A 17,013-nucleotide genomic window follows, 5' to 3' on the forward strand; every position below is an offset into this window, starting at 1 on the left:
TTTTAATTGAGGAATATAACGACAGAGAAATACTCGGAATCATAACAGTTTCGGGTTCTGTCGAGATATTCTTAGTTTTTGGAATCGACGGAATTCATTCTACCTCCGAAAACAAAACCAGCGTAATAAACGAAAACGGCTAGATCACAATAAATAGCTGACGAAGGGCTAACGTTCCAAACGTCAGCACTCAAATCTCTTTACGGTGGCCAATTTCCCTTTAGCTATCAACTCTGTCGGTAAACCAAACATTCGTTTCTACTTCCCAACGACGCAAAAATAGTTTCTTTACAAACTAACCCCGTTATCCAGAATGGGTAGAATTGAGTTCTTTTAGAAAAGGTTTTGGTTGACTAGGATCTATCAAGAGGTCTCCCTCCGCTAATTTCATTCTTCCTAACACACTTACTCTTTTTCGTAATCATTAATCTCCAGTTTCAGGCTCTTAAATCCCTCTCCAATCTCTTGCATTTCTTTTCGTACAGTGTCCCTGTCGTTCTGGTAGACATTTGTATCGCCAATCAACTCGTTAGCACATCCAAACGCTTCTTGTATCTCAGGTACCGACTCTGCGATGTCCGATGAGCATTCCTAAAGGAAACAGAGAATTCAGCTAAGTCAGTGAAGGATAAGAGAAAATATGACATATGACGCCTACCGTCTTCGAGTATAAATATATTAGCTTTCTATTATTTAAGAATGCTGCAATGTGACTGGCTACAGTAGACCTGTACCTTTCAAAAGCTCTTTTTTCACTGGACTCTGATAACCTGTAACTGCATTGTTTTTTAGGCTTGGGAGCATTGTTCTGTTGTTCGTTCTTTTGTCCTGTCGACCAACGTTGCAAATGATGCAGGTCTCCCTACCGGCTAAGTTTCTCACTATCTATTCAAACAACAGAGTGTTTCTGTGAAGGGACTATCGGCTGATACTTCGCAAAATAAAGAAACAGCTCCTGATTTATTGATGGTAGGGAAGATACTCTTTTTCAAAAATCTAAAGCACTTCTTCTATTAATCTGTCTCACTGTAAGAGCTGTACATGCTTCTTACCCGTGTGAGCTCAAGCTGTCCTTGAACTTGTTTTGGTTGTTTAGGAATTCCTTGACCCTTGATTTTGTTGAACTTTCCTCGGGTCTTCTTGTGCTTAGAGTTCAGTTTGTCTCTCCAGTCATTCCATCTTTTCATCTTTTCCGCCTTCCTTTCATCTTCGGCGTATGCTTCTGACAATAAGGCGCTCAACCTAGGAACAATGCTTCATAATCAGCAATGTGTGAATGTCTTAACAAATTGCTTGATGATGATGCCGATGATGATGAACACACTAAAAACGTAAGCTAGGTCTCACCTTTCCTGTTCGTCGCCGACGTCCTTTTGTAGACTTTCGAATTTCGCTCCGATGTCGTCCATATCCTTCTCGATTTTATCCTTGTGGTTATCTCTAAACTTTTTATCTGCCAGCAGCTCGTTGCCGTAATCGTAGCCAGACTGTATCTCAGGAAAGCTATTTGAAAGGTCGTTGATGCAGTTCTGGGTATAAGAATAAGAACCGGCCTCAAATGCTGAAATTGTGTACGCTAGAGTAGAGCGCCGTTACAGCAAAAAGGGGAGTGTGTCGTGCATTTTACGTTTCAATTTAAAAAGCCAAAGCATTTAGTAACGAAAATCCATTGACACTGTTAAAATGAGCACATTAAAATTAGTAAAATGGCAAAGTCTGAGAGTATTGTCTTTTAACATAGATATGGTTCCGTTGAGTCTGAGAATTTACAGACGTTACAGACGCGTAATTTCTGCACGTCTCCATAGAAACGTTTGTAAAATTTCCTGAATTTACGGAACAGTATCTTCGTTATTTTAAAGCAGGAGACTCTCATACTTGGCCTTTTACTAAGTGTAAGGTGTTTTGGTTTTGCTTTAAAAAACTTTCAAAACTGGCGCCACATTTCAACCAAAAGATGATAAAACCAAAACCAATCGTGACTTGTTTGCACAAATTTTCCCGCGCTTGGCGTCTGTTAGAGGTGCTTGCTTCGAATTGTGATTGGCTCACGGTGCAGCTAGCGTCTGTTGTGATTGGTCAGGCTACTTACTTTTGTTTTGGTTTTACCGACACACAATTGACAACTTCTCCATTCGGCGAACAATGCAAGTACCTTAAGTAATATTTCAAAATTGCATCGCAAGTAACGAAACGATAAATGATTAATTATCGCCTTAAGTCGCTCACCTGTACTTCCTCAAGCTGTTCTTTTATTTCTGGAGTGGTGCGTGGATCTTTGGATTTGATCTCATTGAGTTTTGCTCGACTGTCTTCAATTAACGCTGATGTTTTCTCTGAGATTGCATTCCATTTTTCCAGGCTTACCTCCTGGGATGGCAGGTCTTCGAGCCTATGGTACCGAAAAATCCACTTGTTGGCAAACGGCAACGTTACAATGTAAAGGACATTTTGTCTTTAGATATTTTGACTTTCTGACTTTCTTTTGCACTACAATAATTTTTCTTCGTTCCGAGTGAAAGTAGACGAACTTTTAACACGTTGACCGCTCGTTTGTACCCACCTCACGAATGGTGTAGTCAGGCAAAACACTGTGCTATTTAGCGCAAAATTCTATTTAATAGTTAATTAATTAGTAAGGGGGGACACATATTAGGTTAATTAATTTATCAGGGAGACATATATTAGGTTAATTAATAAGTCAGGGGGGCACACGAGCGCAGGCAGGAAGCAACTAGAAGGTAATACCAACCCCCCCCCCCCCCCCCCCCCACTGGATGGGATGCTAGTTCATCGCTTGGTTACTATCGCAATGTTGCTAGGTTTACCGAAGGAGTGAAAAGACAATGTCCAGAAAAGACTAAGGAAACGTCAAGGCGTCAGAGACCAGCTCTAGAGGTCCAACGTTCCATGGCGATTTCTAGATGCGAGTTTCTTGAAAAATTAGTTTCTTCCCGAGCCGGGCTGGTACCTTAGAACACAATAAAAGGAGGGAAGTACATTGTACCTTTTTACTTCCTCGTCGCTCCTGCTCTTTAGCTCCTCGTATCTGTCTTCAATATCACGAATGTCTTTGACAATGTCTTCTCTTTGATCACCGCTTAGATTCTCACTCCGTATGAGATCCTTTCCGTTTTCAGAAACTCTTTTCACTTCCGGTTCGAGGGAGTTAATTGCCTCATTACAGGCCTAGGACAAGATAAAGAGCAACAGGGTGAAAAACATTACCCCAGTAGTTTTACTCCTCTTCTACATTTCTGCCACGTTTGACATTAGTAATCCATTGCTTTTTCATTGATTACTACAACGACGACAACTACAACAACGAAAGGGCTCCAAGGTCAACTTTTCAGCCTGCTTTTCCTTGCTGGACACACCACTCGGTCTCTTCATTTCTTTTTCTTATTTTTAATATCAATAGCCGTGTACGTAACGCGATTATTGCAGGGACGTTTGCAGCGATTTTAAGCGCGACTTCAAATCACCCTTACGTGACTGAACTGCCTACCATTCGAGGGCAATTTTGATGGATTGTGCATTACATGGCACGGGAAGCGCTACATGCGATGGGAGTTTCAAAACTCACTGATAATTCATGAATGAGCATTACAACCTATCGCGTCATTCAAATCAGCCACGTGGGCTACCTCTTTTTAAATATCCGATATACCACTCCTGCTCGTTTATTAACTGAGTACATAAATCACACCAGAGTTACCTTGTGGGGTCCATAAAGGCAACTTTTATATTCATATCACATGCGCTCTACTCTAGTCGCGCAAAAATCACAGCGAACTCACCGTGAGATCGCAGCAAAAATTGTCATTAGTTTACACAGCCTCTAACACGGCCCGCAATAAAGAAAGATAACAGCAGCTGTATGATAAACTCGTTCCTCACCTTTGCTGCTGCTAGAAGGTCATCAGCTGACTTGGATTCAGGCGGGTTTTCATCTCGTTTCACAAGGCGCAGTTTATCCTGGCAATTGTCAAGTTTCTCGTTCAAATCGTCTCTTTTTGTTTCCCAGTCACGGATTTTGTTCCTTTTTTCCACTTCCTTTCTCAGGTCAACGAGACTTCAAATTAAAACAGAAAAGCAAACAATATAAGCCAGAGTAACAGATAAACTTTAATCAAAGTAAATCGCCTTTTCGGAAGGGCGAAAGAGAAAGTGGAATTTCACAAAGTGACCCCGGTTGTTCAAAGAGTGGTCCAGCCGATAAAATGTATTCCAGCCGATAAATGTTACCCGCTGGATAGCGATTTATACACTGGTTAATGTCATCCGCTCTTTCAACAAGCGGGACCAGGTGGCTAAGAACACAAAAACTGTGGGATCAAACGCATAAACTGTTGCATACTGGCGCTAACGCGTCAAATGTGACGAACAAGATTTAGCCTTGTACATCATTTGCCATTTGAATAGCTTTTTCGACACAATCCTTAGAATTCTTTTTGTACTTCTTTTACAACAAACCTGAGGTACATGTAGTTCCAATGTAAAATTTATACATCATTGGATACATCATACCTAAAAGATGTTTACCCTTACAGCGCCAATTTACCGTTTGGGCCCCTAACTTCTTGGCTTTTGGCCTTGTGGGCTCCTTAAAATTTGTCTTAGGCAACAGCCTTGTCACTTCCTACAATAAACCTCGCATCTGGGATCGACATTTTTAGTAATCATTGAAGGCGAAGTACCTGGTCCTAAAGTTGAATGAAAGTTAGAAAACAACTCCACAAACCCTTCTAGTTCATCGTCAATAAAGATCCTAAGTTCATCATGATGTTCCTGCAGCTGCGCCATGTCACGAGTGATGTCTTCCTTCTCGTCTTCATCAAACACATCGTCCTGTGTCAATTCTCTCCCATACAAAATGGCGTCCTGTAGGAGCGGCTCGCCAGCATTCAGTTCGGAATCACATTCCTAGAAAGACGATAACCCAGACGTTTCAATACAAAGGGGGCAAAATTAATCAATGGTTTTGTTGGAAACAGTAAATTGTGACCCCGAGGAACTCAATGCTCTCTAAGACGTAGCTGGCAGGGACATTGAGAGCATCTGAGAAAGAATACTCAGTGTTTCGCGTGCAGTCGTTAAATAAAGGTTCGCTCTACTTCGATTTCTAAAATAATCCTGGTCTTTGAATTTTATTTTGCTTTATTTAAGGTTGACGCAACGTGCACTCAAATTTTTGTCGATCTCAAAAAACACAAGCTGGTCACTCCTCGGGAGAGTAATAAAGTTCTGTTGACTTTGTCGCAGTATTTGAATCGCGAGGTAAACGAAGATTTTATGCTAAGTCCGAGGTTAGACCTTCCGTTACCAAGTAAGAGATAGAAAACAGTAGAAAATGTACACAGCACGTGAGATTTTTGATAGTGCTTCTCAAAATATGGAATAATTTTAAAATAAAGATCTATCCAAGTTAAAAACAGGGCCGGGAAAAAGGTGGTTTGGGAAACGATGACGTAGCCAAACCGAGTCAGATGTGTTTGAATGAGTACGATTGTCATACATCATCATACTCGAATTCCTGCCTTCGAAGATCTGCAAACGCAATGGATATGTAATCAAATAAAAGGTACCGACAGAGATACATTAAACGGGAGTCGATATTAGAATCCTTGTTCACATCAGGCGCCGCTTGTTCAAAGAGCGGATAATTTTATCCACTGGATACTGGTTGCTATGCGGCAAATACATGTGTGCAAGATTTCCCTATAGCCCTATAATTTGTCTATAGAGTAGAAGCGCACTGGGATTGTGTAGAAAACTTGCCAGAAGCTTTGTTTGGTATACATTTGTACCACTGGATAGTGACTTATCCACTGGGTAAAGTGATCCACCCTTTGAACAACTGGGGCCAGATCTATAATCTTACCTGCACCAAGCTTTGCTGTTCTTTAATCTCCTCTAGGTGGGTTGGTGCTCCTACAGATTTTAAGTTGTCCAACTTTCCTGAACAACTTCTCAAGACGAGCATGATGGCGTTCCTTTTATCTTTTAACTGAGCAAGTTTAGCCTCCTTCTCCGCCTCCTTGTTGGCACTAGGAAAATAAATACGCCAGCTACTTGAATTTTTCATTTCTTTTTATTGCAGCCCTCAAGCTTGAGTGACAGAACTTTGCATTGCCTAGCTTTACTGAGTTTGCGTGCATCTGACAGCCCCACTTCATTTGCCTGACTTAGCTTGAATTTATTGAAGAAACTTTGCGAAACCTAATCCATTCACTTTACGTGATCGAACTAACCTCAAAAAACCTTGCGTGAGCCGGGCGCATTTTTTGAATCGTATCTCCTTAAACAGCATGATTTAGCAGCATAAACTTTGTGTGACTCAGATCCATTTAGTTTCCGTGACCTAACCCCTTTAACCAATGCGTGACTTGGCGTCTTAAACTCATCGTAACTAAACACAATTAACTTTATGCCATGCATTGTTACCTACAATCTTGGACAGAATAAAATGAAAAATTAAACCCCCCCTCCCCCCAAATTCAATGATGAATCCGCGCGCAAAGCAAAACGCGCCATTTTTCCATCATTGAAATGGGGGGGAGGGGTGGTCTTAATTTTTCATTTGATCTGTCCGAGATTGTCAGCCGGCTTTAAGCGTGACAAAACAAAGGGAGTGACTAATTAGTAGATTATTTGTCTACACATTTATCGGGCTATATCAACTGTGTCTGACGCAGTCACGCGCGTCACAACCTGAAGGCGGTATCTGTGTTAAGGTATTACAAGTGCGATATTTTGGTAACAGAGAGTAAATAAAATACGCAATTGTTTGCACAACTTTCCAAAAAGCACTGAAAAATCCTCAGACAACATGCCCTCGAGAAAAAGAATATCGGAAGAAACAAAGGCTTCAATCAGAGTCCTAAAGATGACTACAAATCTCACATTAAATGAGGTCGCCGAACGCTTTCAGGTCTCGACAGCAAGTGTTCACCGCGTAACGAGCTCAAAATACAAGGAAGTACATGAGAGCAGGAGACATTTGAGCGGCAGAAAGAAAAAGCTTACTCCTGAACACGAAGCGTTGATTCTTAGAACCATTGAAGAGTTAAGAGAGCAAGAGGGTTCATTTTCTTCGCGGCGCCTGATGGAGCGGACAGGAATTCGTCATGTCACTGATCGAACGGTTCGGCGTTTGTTAAATAGAAACGGGTACTTCTTCCTGCAGGCTCGTAAAAAGGGACTAATGAGTCAAAGCGACAAAGAGAGAAGAGTAGAATTTGCTAGACGGATGCAATCAAATTACCCTCAGAGTGTCTGGACGGACACTATCGCGTTTTACTTAGATGGGGTCTCGTTTATTTACAAGACCAACCCCATGGACCAAGCCCGAGCACCCAAAGGGAGAGTATGGCGAAAAAAATCCGAAGGTTTAAACCAAGGGTGTTTGGCTAAGGGAAGTAAAGTCGGAACAGGAGGTAAAGTTGCCAGGATAATGGTAGCAATAACTCACGATGGAGGAGCAATAATTTGTGAGAGATACGAAAAAATGGATGCAAAATATTTTGCATCGTTTATTGACCAACACTTTAACACCATGTTTGAACGATCTGTCAAGGGATTGACTCACCTCTGGCTGCAAGACGGTGATCCTAGCCAAAACAGTAAAACAGCCCGTGAAGCTATGGCTCGTTGTCATTGCGAACTATTAAAAATACCGCCGCGAAGTCCCGATTTAAATCCTATTGAGAACATTTTTCACATTGCTTCCAAAAAGTTGGAAAAAGATGCCCTGAACGAAGGCATCATACATGAGTCGTATGAAGAATTCTGTGATAGAGTGCAGAGAACAATCAGTGGTATTTCTCAGGAGTTGATCGATAAAACTATCCAGTCTATGAGTGGTCGCATCACCGGCATAATACAAAACAACGGAGAACGACTAAAATATTAACTCCTTGGGTCACAGTACTCACTGACCGGCCATCGCCTACTGGAACTATGTTTCCGGAATGATACTTCAAACGTTTTATTGACGGTTTACGATGTATTTTGCACGGTTTATGGCTGGTTTTGAACGGTTTCAAACGGTTTTGGACGATTCCGGCTATCAGTAAAATATATTTGATTCAAGTCTTTCATTTGTCTCTCACTGCAACGAAACCGTGGTAAATCGTGGAAAATCGTTGCTAACAGTTTGTAAACCGTGCCAATAGAGACTTTCAAATAATAAAATCGTTGTAAGTTCTTAAGAATTGAAAAATATCAATAAAATGAAGTGTTTACAGTCTTGCTTCAAGGTCTTCAGTGTAAACAAAGACAGTTTTAGAACTTTAAATTCACAAGAACTTGAATGTGTAGACGCAATAGCACATGGGTTCAGAGCGTGTATTGTGTACAGTGTGCTGAACGTAGATGATACCGCTGTTTCGAGCCCCTCATCTCTTCATCATAATCTTTTTTTTTTTAATCTTTCTAGACTTTTCTTCTTTTCTTTTTTCTAGTTTTCCACCAGTCTAGTCAACAGCTGCCAGCCAGTTGATTTACACGGGCTTTCGCCCATAAGCACAAAAAAAAAAAAAGAAAGAAAGGAAAAGAAAATGGTTTTCCATCTCATGTACGAGAGCCTCTCTTTTCTTTTATTCATTACCACGAATTCACTCCCCAGTACCTTCATAATACCACTGGAATGTAATGTTACAATGTAGCTTGAATTGAGTACAAGCGTGTTCTGACAGGCGCCTTTTCAGTTTTCCACTTCTTTATTTGTCTTGCAAAAATTTTTTAACACTAAGGCTGCAATAACTCAGCCTAATGCGACAATAGTCATGACACGCAACTATGCCTATTCCATCTCCATATTAATAGAATACACACGACACACACTTTATCAAGATTTCCTTTTAAATACAGTACTTATGTGATGTTTTCATTTCCACACAGGACCACTGTTTTCGTTTGGTTGAGTTTCTTTGCGCTAGGTTTAGTTTTAAAAGCGTGATTGCAGGTTTCATCTTATAGTATTTGACCTATGAAGCTACTGGTAACGTCAGTGTGAACGTCGGACAATCTTGGACAGAATAAAATGAAAAATTAAACCCCCCCTCCCCCCAAATTCAATGATGAATCCGCGCGCAAAGCAAAACGCGCCATTTTTCCATCATTGAAATGGGGGGGAGGGGTGGTCTTAATTTTTCATTTGATCTGTCCGAGATTGTAGCTTATAACTGTCAATAAATCAATCAATCAATCAATCAAGTCACCTGTCAGTTTGGTCAACCGGAGAACCCTCTTCGAAATCGATCAAATAGTGGACGTTTACCTTCGACTCAACAACATCTTGAGTTGCTGGCTGAAATGTTTGGATAAATACGATAAAAATGAGAACAGGAAACTGAAGCAAAATTCACGCTATACATATCATTGACCGTCTTTAAATGCTAACGTTAGCAATATGCGTAACTTAAATAGAAAAAGCTCCTAAGGTTGATTATACTTTCACAATATAATCTTTATTATGCCAGGTATCTATTTTTTCAAAGTGCAGACCTACAGGCATAGGTCCTAAAAGTAGATAATGGCCGCTTACGTCAAAAGACTTCGACAGAAACAAAGTGGGTGGAATCACAGCTTCAAGAGCCGTTAAAATATTGTGCAAAAGTAATGATAATTTCTACCTTTCACGTAAATTCAAGTTTCTTTTTCCAATATGAATGCCAAGTTTGAAGATCAATTCAATAAATAAACGTAGTAGATATTCTTTGCCCTGGAATACAATAACCTAGTCAAAAAGACAAATGCAAAAGAACTGAATTAACTTCGACGTCGCTTACCTGAATCTCCAGTGTACTAAAATCAGAAGGAGCTGACTGCACGTCGTTCTGCTCAACTTCAACAAGAATGTCTGTCTCAACGTTGTCCTCGGCGGGGGAGGACTGGGTCAGCTTGTCCTGGAGACTGCAAATTGGAGATGATATCATTACTTCAATTGACCGTTTCAACACACGGTTGTAATTAATAACGATGCGGAAAGTCGTTTATACAGTGTATACATTGCAAAACGAGTAAATTGGGTACAGAAATCGAATTTATTTTTATGAATTGGCAGTATTGTTCCCGAAGATGCAAAGAGGGCGCCCAAAAGGTATCACCAAAGAGATTTTATTATCATTAACTTTTAACACACGACACCCTACGGATATTCCCTTGGTTTTGTGACGTTTTGTTTTTCGTTGTTATTGTTCTTGTTTTGTTTATGTTTTTGGATTTTAAGATCAAGGACATTTTTGATGGTTTTAATTTTCAGGATGCTTCTTCATTTACTTTCGGACGTAAAAAGCTCCGTTCAAATATTAAAAGCTGCACAACAATGATTAATTTTACTGATTTCAAGGATTAATACATTTAAAATTAAATAACTTAGAATTATCAGTATTTCACACGCCTTAGGATTTTGTTGACATCGCGTAAACGCAGCAATGCGAAACAGCACCGGCATTTTTAAGAAATTATAGCTTGACGCAAACCTGATGAGAGTTTTAACTTTCTCCCAGCCTTTCAACACTGTCTTTGTTAGAATGTTTTAGTCAGCAAGCGTTGTATCTAACCTGGCTAAATCTGAGAATTTTTTTTACTATAACATAGTACATCAAAAGTTTTGTTAAAACCGAATCAAATTCGAAACGAGAGTTACATAATTGTAAACTACAGTTTTATCATTTCATTCATCAGTGAGAATTTTTCTTTTTAGTTTTATAACGCAGTACATCAGATAAGTTTCGTTAAAACTGAATCAAATTCGAAATGACAGTTACATAATTATTAACTAGATTTATCATTTCATTTATTCTTCATTCAGTTATAAAGATGAATAACGTTTACGCACAAAACAGTGACAGCAATTCGGGATATGCCCAGTCTTGAGGCCTGAAATCTGAGTGTTAGGAAGAAGAAAGTTGACACAAAGAGGAAACAATTAGTCAAAGGCATAAGTAAGGAAAAGAGATTAGAGGAATGACTCGTTGATTAAAATGGTTAAAAAAAGGAAAGGAACTCTTGCGTGCATTTTTTATTGAATCTGAGGCGTAAAAACGAAAGCGTTAACATGCATTTGAGTTGAGAAACTGTTTAGATGCCGGAGTTAAGAAACTGTTAAGGTGAATTATATTCAGCACTTAATTAAGTAACTGAAACTTTCGTCTTCAGTGGCTCGCTGAAATTGTTTAGTGAAAAGTTATCTATGTTTTATTAATTTTAGGGGGCCCAACTCGTGTGGAGTTTTGGCATTTGAAGGAATAAACTATTTAATTAGAAGTTTGAGTTGAGGAATTAAAAACAACTGTTACATCAGACAATCAAGCGAGGCACTGATTTGATAAGCCTTTATCACCTGATTTAGTTACTGACAAGTATAGTCTTAATTGATTAGACAACTTAGCCTTTCGCCTATTTTAAAAGACAATTAAAATTAGCCAATCAGAGCATTAACTGTTGTTTATTACTTCCAACTTACTCTGTCTCTTTCTGCAATGCTTCAGTCCTAACCTCGCCCCAGTTTGTGCGTAAATCATTTAGCTTTTGTTGCAGGGCATCGCGGTCTTCTTCGTCCATAAATGGCTCTCTGTGTAAATCGTTCACTTCGTCCATGACTCGTTCGATTTCTGGCTGTTTTTGTTCAATCTGCGCTATGGCGGCCTGAAAATCGTAATTATTTCAACATTAAGTTCACTGCAGCGTGGTCCAGGAAATGGATCGGTTGATCAGATTAGTCAATCAGTCATTCATTCAGCCAGCCAGGAGAGTCAGTCGGTCAGTCAGCCAGCCAGGCCAGACAGTCAGTCACTCAGTCAGTCAGTCAGTCAGTCATTCAGCCAGCCAGCCAGCCAGGCCAGTCAGTCAGTCAGTCAGTCAGTCAGCCGGCAAGCTAGTCAGTAAGTCAGTCAGTCAGTCAGTCAGCCAGTCACTCACTCACTTAATCAATCAATCAATCAATCAATCAATCAATCAATCAATCAATCAATCAATCAATCAATCAATCAGTGATTCAGCCAGCCAGCAAGCCAGCCGGCCAGTCAGTCAGTCAGTCAGTCAGTCAGCCAGTCAGTTAGTCAGTCAGCCAACCACTCAGTCGCCACTCAGTCAGCGAGCCAGTCAGTCAGTCAGTCAGTCAGTCAGTCAGTCAGTCAATCATCGGTTTGTCTTTTCGTCCATTCGTCCCCATCACGTCAGTCATAAATTGGCCAGTTAGACAGACGACACGCCACGTCATTCATTAAACCGTCCATCTATCCACCCACCCATCCATTCGTTCGTTCGTTCGTTCGTTCGTTCGTCCGTCCGTCCGCCATCCATCCATCCATCCATCCGTCCGTCTGTCCGTCCGTTCGTTCGTTCGTTCGTTCGTTCATTCATTCATTCATTGTTAATCAGTCAGTCAGTCAATCTGTCTTTCTGTCTGTCATTCAATCTGTCTGTCAGTCAGTCAGCTAGAAGATCATCCAGCAAATCAAGTAATCAATCAGTGCAAACGCCTAACATACCTCGTGCTCTTTGACCTCCCTCTTGATCACTTCAGGGTCTTTACTGTGACCTCGAGTGGATATCTGGCTCCTCATTTGCTGGATCCATACGATGTAAACGTCAATCTGTTGTTCCCTTGGAGACACAACAGCTCCGCGACACCTGAAAAAAACCCACAAACATTTTGTAATGTTTATAGAGTGCTAGAACCATACCAATGTGGAAAGAGATTAGCGAAAAGTGCTGATTGTTTCACTCGGAAAGTCAAAGCTTCAAAGATTCAGTAAATATGCGTCTATAATTAAGTATTTCCCTTTGAACTCGACAAGTCTAACCATTCAAACAAGGCTACAAATGAACGACTAAATAGCTTTTAGGACTTTGATCAGCTTAGTAACAAGATAAGTTTTCAGACTAGACCTGAAATTATTTACTCTTATATAAAGATGTGCTTATTTTCGAGAGGGGCTTTTGGACAAGAGATGAAGAGAGTTTTAAAACAGCATTAAACAGTTAGCTAACGGCCTTAACTGATAGCCAGCCCTCACAGTCCATGGGCTCATTACCAAGACGGCTTATTGTCGAACTGAAAGACTGTTTGCGTCTGAGATTTAAGGGAAGGGGGCTTATTGTAGAGTGGTCTTACTTTCGTAGAAAGAGGAAAAAAAGACCGGAAACAATCATTAATGACTTGATTTTACGTACATATATTTAGGTAGCTGGCAGCGGTTACCAGCACTTTCCAGCACTTATACCTTGATGGACCAATACGGCTACCCTTTATGAGTTTATACATTAATAATGGTGTCAAACAAATGCCTAACTATTGGTAAACAATGATTCTCGACATAATGGGTTACCGTAGAAACAGTAAAAGCTGCGTAAATGCATCCTTAATTCTAGTTTTAAATGGTTATAACTAAAAAAAAAATTAAACGAGCTCGCTAACCACCATGTTTTTGTTATCACGAATCTGTGATTAGCATGTCCAGATACAAAGTTTTGCAAACTTTAAAAACATTTTGTGGGAAGGGGTTCAGAGCCACCTTAAATTTTCAAAAATTTAAGAGCTGGAAACCGGTGCCAGCTACCCTCACATGGTTTTATAAAAACTTATACAAATCTATCATTCCTTTACCGTTTGTGTAATCTCTGAGAGAGTATTTCTAGTTTCTCCCATCGCTGGTGAAGAAGCCTGATTTCATTGTTGATCTCCGTACAATGAATCTCATCAGCTTTACCGCTTTTTATCACTGCTTCTCCTTTCTCTATCACATCTGCTACGTCTTCTACGTGGTTTGCGATGTCGTCTTTAAGGGCCTTAAAAAAAACCCTAATAATTACATCTGCCCCAAAGTTTCGAAATTCATTGACAGTATTAAAGACAAGGCAATTATTCACTGTAGATTGCGGTAGAGAAAGGTCTTCATTCAACCTTTATTCAAAATTTTATAGTGCTGTTAAGGGAACCATCACGCAAGACATAAAACGTGGGATAAAAATGTATCACAATAAATTCAATAAAAACATAACACTACGTGCTAAAAACTAATAAATAAAGAGAAAGAATTAAACAAAAATTTAATCAATTAATGACAATAATTGAAATGCTCAGAAAACACCTTTTTGAATGTTCAACGGACTCAATACTTCTTTCATCGCCGAAGAAATAGGACGTAGAATCCATTGATGGATGGATTGATTGATTGATTGATTGATTGATTGATTGATTCATTGATTGATTGATTGATTGATTGATTGGTTACGGACAAAATTATCCCTGACATCCCGTTAATACGGACACGATATAATTTCTGGTTCCAAAGGTGTTCTGACTGTAAAGTTGCTGCTAGATACATCTAAGTGTCAGGGTTTGACGTAAGATATATCATGTTGTTCAATATCAGTCAACCACTCATTTTTTTTAACCTCATTAACTCACATTTGGAGTTCAGATGGAGATTGGTAATGAGTTTTTAAATTTTTCATTGAATCAGAAATTGGAGTCGATCACAGGAAAGATCACATTAAAATTGGTCAGTTTACCAAGTTTGAGGTTTTGTCGTGAGATGACAACTACGAAGAAGGCTTTCACAAACCGGCAAAATTAGGCCTGTTCCAAAATTCGTGCTACTGCCGTGCCGCACTTAAATCAATTTTACCTGGCAGTGACATGGCAGTGGTTTCAAACGTCGAATTTAATTCAGTCGCGCAAAATTCTAAAATATATAAAATATAGAAAACGACAAAATTAACCCAAAATACATTAAAATAATTTATGAATTTAGTCGAACCAAGTCGCGCTACCGCCGTGCGGCACGACAGGGCCTGTCGTACTACTGCCGTGCTAAATAGTCGTAACGAACTTAATTCAGCCCGCCGAACTAAATGGTTTTAAACGTCGTGCTACTGCCGTGTTTAAGTCGAATTAAATTCTTGAATTTAGTTCGGCACGGCAGTAGCGCGACGTTTGGAACAGGCCTTAGAGACTTTGTATGGATTTAGGGGACGCCATCTCAGAATTACAGACATTTGTATGGAAATTGGGCGATCTTGGACAGGTCACAGCCTGGTTAATATGCAATGAAACATAACCAAGCTTGGTAAACTCAATTTACTAATTTTTATATGATCTTTCTGGCGAAACTTCCCTTTCAATATTGGAGCTGTCTATCTACAGTAATTGCACATAACTCCACTGTTGAATATCCATCTTTTTGAGTCATATATGAAGGTATTAAAACTTTCTTGAGCTCACCTTTGAGGTCTTATATTCCTCCTGTGGTTGGGCAAAACGGTTGGTGGTCTCTAGTTTCGTTGAGACTTCATTTTCCATTTTTGACATGTATGTATTGACATCCTTTAGAGCTGCACGATATTCTTCAAGATCTCCTAAATCCTGAAAAAATGAACCAAACCACCTCTTAAATAACCACGCCTAGTTTACAAGAAATCATTTGAGTGTGGAAGTCCTGCACTCTATTCTTGAAACCCTTTTTGTTTCGATTCCGTTTTTCTTTTCTTTTCATCTACCTGTGACTTTGACTACAACGCCCAGAATCATTCAGTACATCGTTTTCTCATGCTAATCAGAGCTATTGTTATATACTTCCCTGTGGGAGAACAGATTTTAAATTAGAAAGGACAACGAAATGGCCGTAGAAGGAAAAGCAAAAACTTACGTCTAGCTTTCTCCTCTTTCTTCCTCCTTGTGGTGAGTATTCCCTCAGTCCGTGATATAAACTGGTTAGGTACATGATAACAAGCTTCTTATCTGGTTTATCTACGTCGATATCTGATATGTAAAAAAAAACATTAATTTCCTTACAAAAGGACACACACACAAACCGACTTGTACATGTACACCACAAACAAACTAATTAAGCTTGATTGGCTGGGTGCGATAGGCCTAACTTTTAGTTTGCAGGTCCATAAAGCACAGTATTCACTAGAACATAGGCCTAGGCAGAAGCATAATCACAAACGCCGCTTAAGCAAGTGAGAACACCTGCGATTAGCACAAGCAAAGAAGAACGAACACGTTCACTCCTCTTGCACTTATGCTTATGTCACAGTTTTCACTAATGAGAACTTGGCCGACATTAGGACAAGCACAAGCAATCAACCGTTTCGTCCGTCATCTTGCTGAAACCGAGAGGAGGTGGTATCGGGAATTTCGTCAAGAAATAGTTTTCTGCACGTGCATGCGCCCTTATTCTTATGTTGCGAGTGCTTTTTTTTTTTTTTGCTTATTTTTATTTTAGGCTTACGCTTACGTCCTTTTGAAAACCACCATTAACTAAGGCCACGGCAATCATAATTTTTGTACGAGGAGACCATCTACTTTGATCTCAGTACAAATAAATTTTGTAAAAAACAGACTGGGTCTTACGCTTTGTCCACACTGGTAATAATCCGAACCAATTTTGGAAACGCGTCTTCTTTCCCCGGGTTTGGCCTTCTGTTCACACTAAGAACGGCGTTTGCGACCACCGAAAAAGGGGCCCAGAGTGGATAAGGTCCAGTCCACACACTAAATCTAGGCTCGATTTCCGCCGCTCTGTCGAGTCCGGTCTTGGTTCCGTCCTCCCCGAACAGCGGCTGGCTACAACAATCCGGATGTGTGTTCAAATTTATTGGGATTAGTGTCGAGGGCGCCTCAGGAACGAAACGTCCAACTTGGCAACGATTTCGTGCATTGTTTTGAGTTTTGAATGTTCAGTTGACTTTCTTTTGAATTATTTTTAAGTTCTACAATGGTGGTAGAAATAAAAATAAAAAATGCATAAGCAGGTACAATGATTTATATTCCTATCAGAATTAACACTCTTCAAAACAGTCTTCACTTGATGCCGAATTCGCGAAACGTTTCCGACGAGACATTACTGTTAAGTTATTTTTACCAGTTAACATGTGTTATAAACCCAAAAAAATGCATTTCTTTTCTCTATGTAATAGAATCCTAATTTTTGCAATTTGCAAATGTTTCTGAAAGTATATGGTGTAAATTTAATTACGGTTTTTGCAGTATAG

The 17,013-nt window shown here is 39.8% G+C and overlaps 1 protein-coding gene across 5 annotated transcripts in view; it reads right to left on the minus strand.

Moving 5' to 3' along the window:
* The window catches only part of LOC146482203 (uncharacterized), a 99,202-nt gene that overhangs the window by 50,494 nt on the left and 31,695 nt on the right, over positions 1–17,013 (minus strand). For 3 of the 5 annotated variants that reach the window (XM_085107477.1, XM_085107474.1, XM_085107472.1), the window contains exons 9-24: positions 15,663–15,775; positions 15,239–15,379; positions 13,619–13,800; positions 12,501–12,642; positions 11,474–11,655; positions 10,847–10,894; positions 9,795–9,918; positions 9,225–9,313; positions 5,885–6,050; positions 4,745–4,926; positions 3,901–4,075; positions 3,008–3,189; positions 2,230–2,392; positions 1,348–1,529; positions 1,053–1,242; positions 410–591 (exon numbers count right to left, since the gene is read on the minus strand). In XM_085107477.1, coding sequence (XP_084963603.1) covers positions 410–591; positions 1,053–1,242; positions 1,348–1,529; positions 2,230–2,392; positions 3,008–3,189; positions 3,901–4,075; positions 4,745–4,926; positions 5,885–6,050; positions 9,225–9,313; positions 9,795–9,918; positions 10,847–10,894; positions 11,474–11,655; positions 12,501–12,642; positions 13,619–13,800; positions 15,239–15,379; positions 15,663–15,775 — 2,443 coding nt within the window. The remainder of the gene's footprint in view (positions 1–409; positions 592–1,052; positions 1,243–1,347; positions 1,530–2,229; positions 2,393–3,007; positions 3,190–3,900; positions 4,076–4,744; positions 4,927–5,884; positions 6,051–9,224; positions 9,314–9,794; positions 9,919–10,846; positions 10,895–11,473; positions 11,656–12,500; positions 12,643–13,618; positions 13,801–15,238; positions 15,380–15,662; positions 15,776–17,013) is intronic. The other 2 variants (XM_085107476.1, XM_085107475.1) reach the window with 1 other exon arrangement.

Source organism: Pavona decussata, unplaced genomic scaffold (assembly GCF_977016875.1).
Source record: "Pavona decussata unplaced genomic scaffold, jaPavDecu1.1 SCAFFOLD_47, whole genome shotgun sequence".
Lineage (NCBI taxonomy): Eukaryota > Metazoa > Cnidaria > Anthozoa > Scleractinia > Agariciidae > Pavona > Pavona decussata.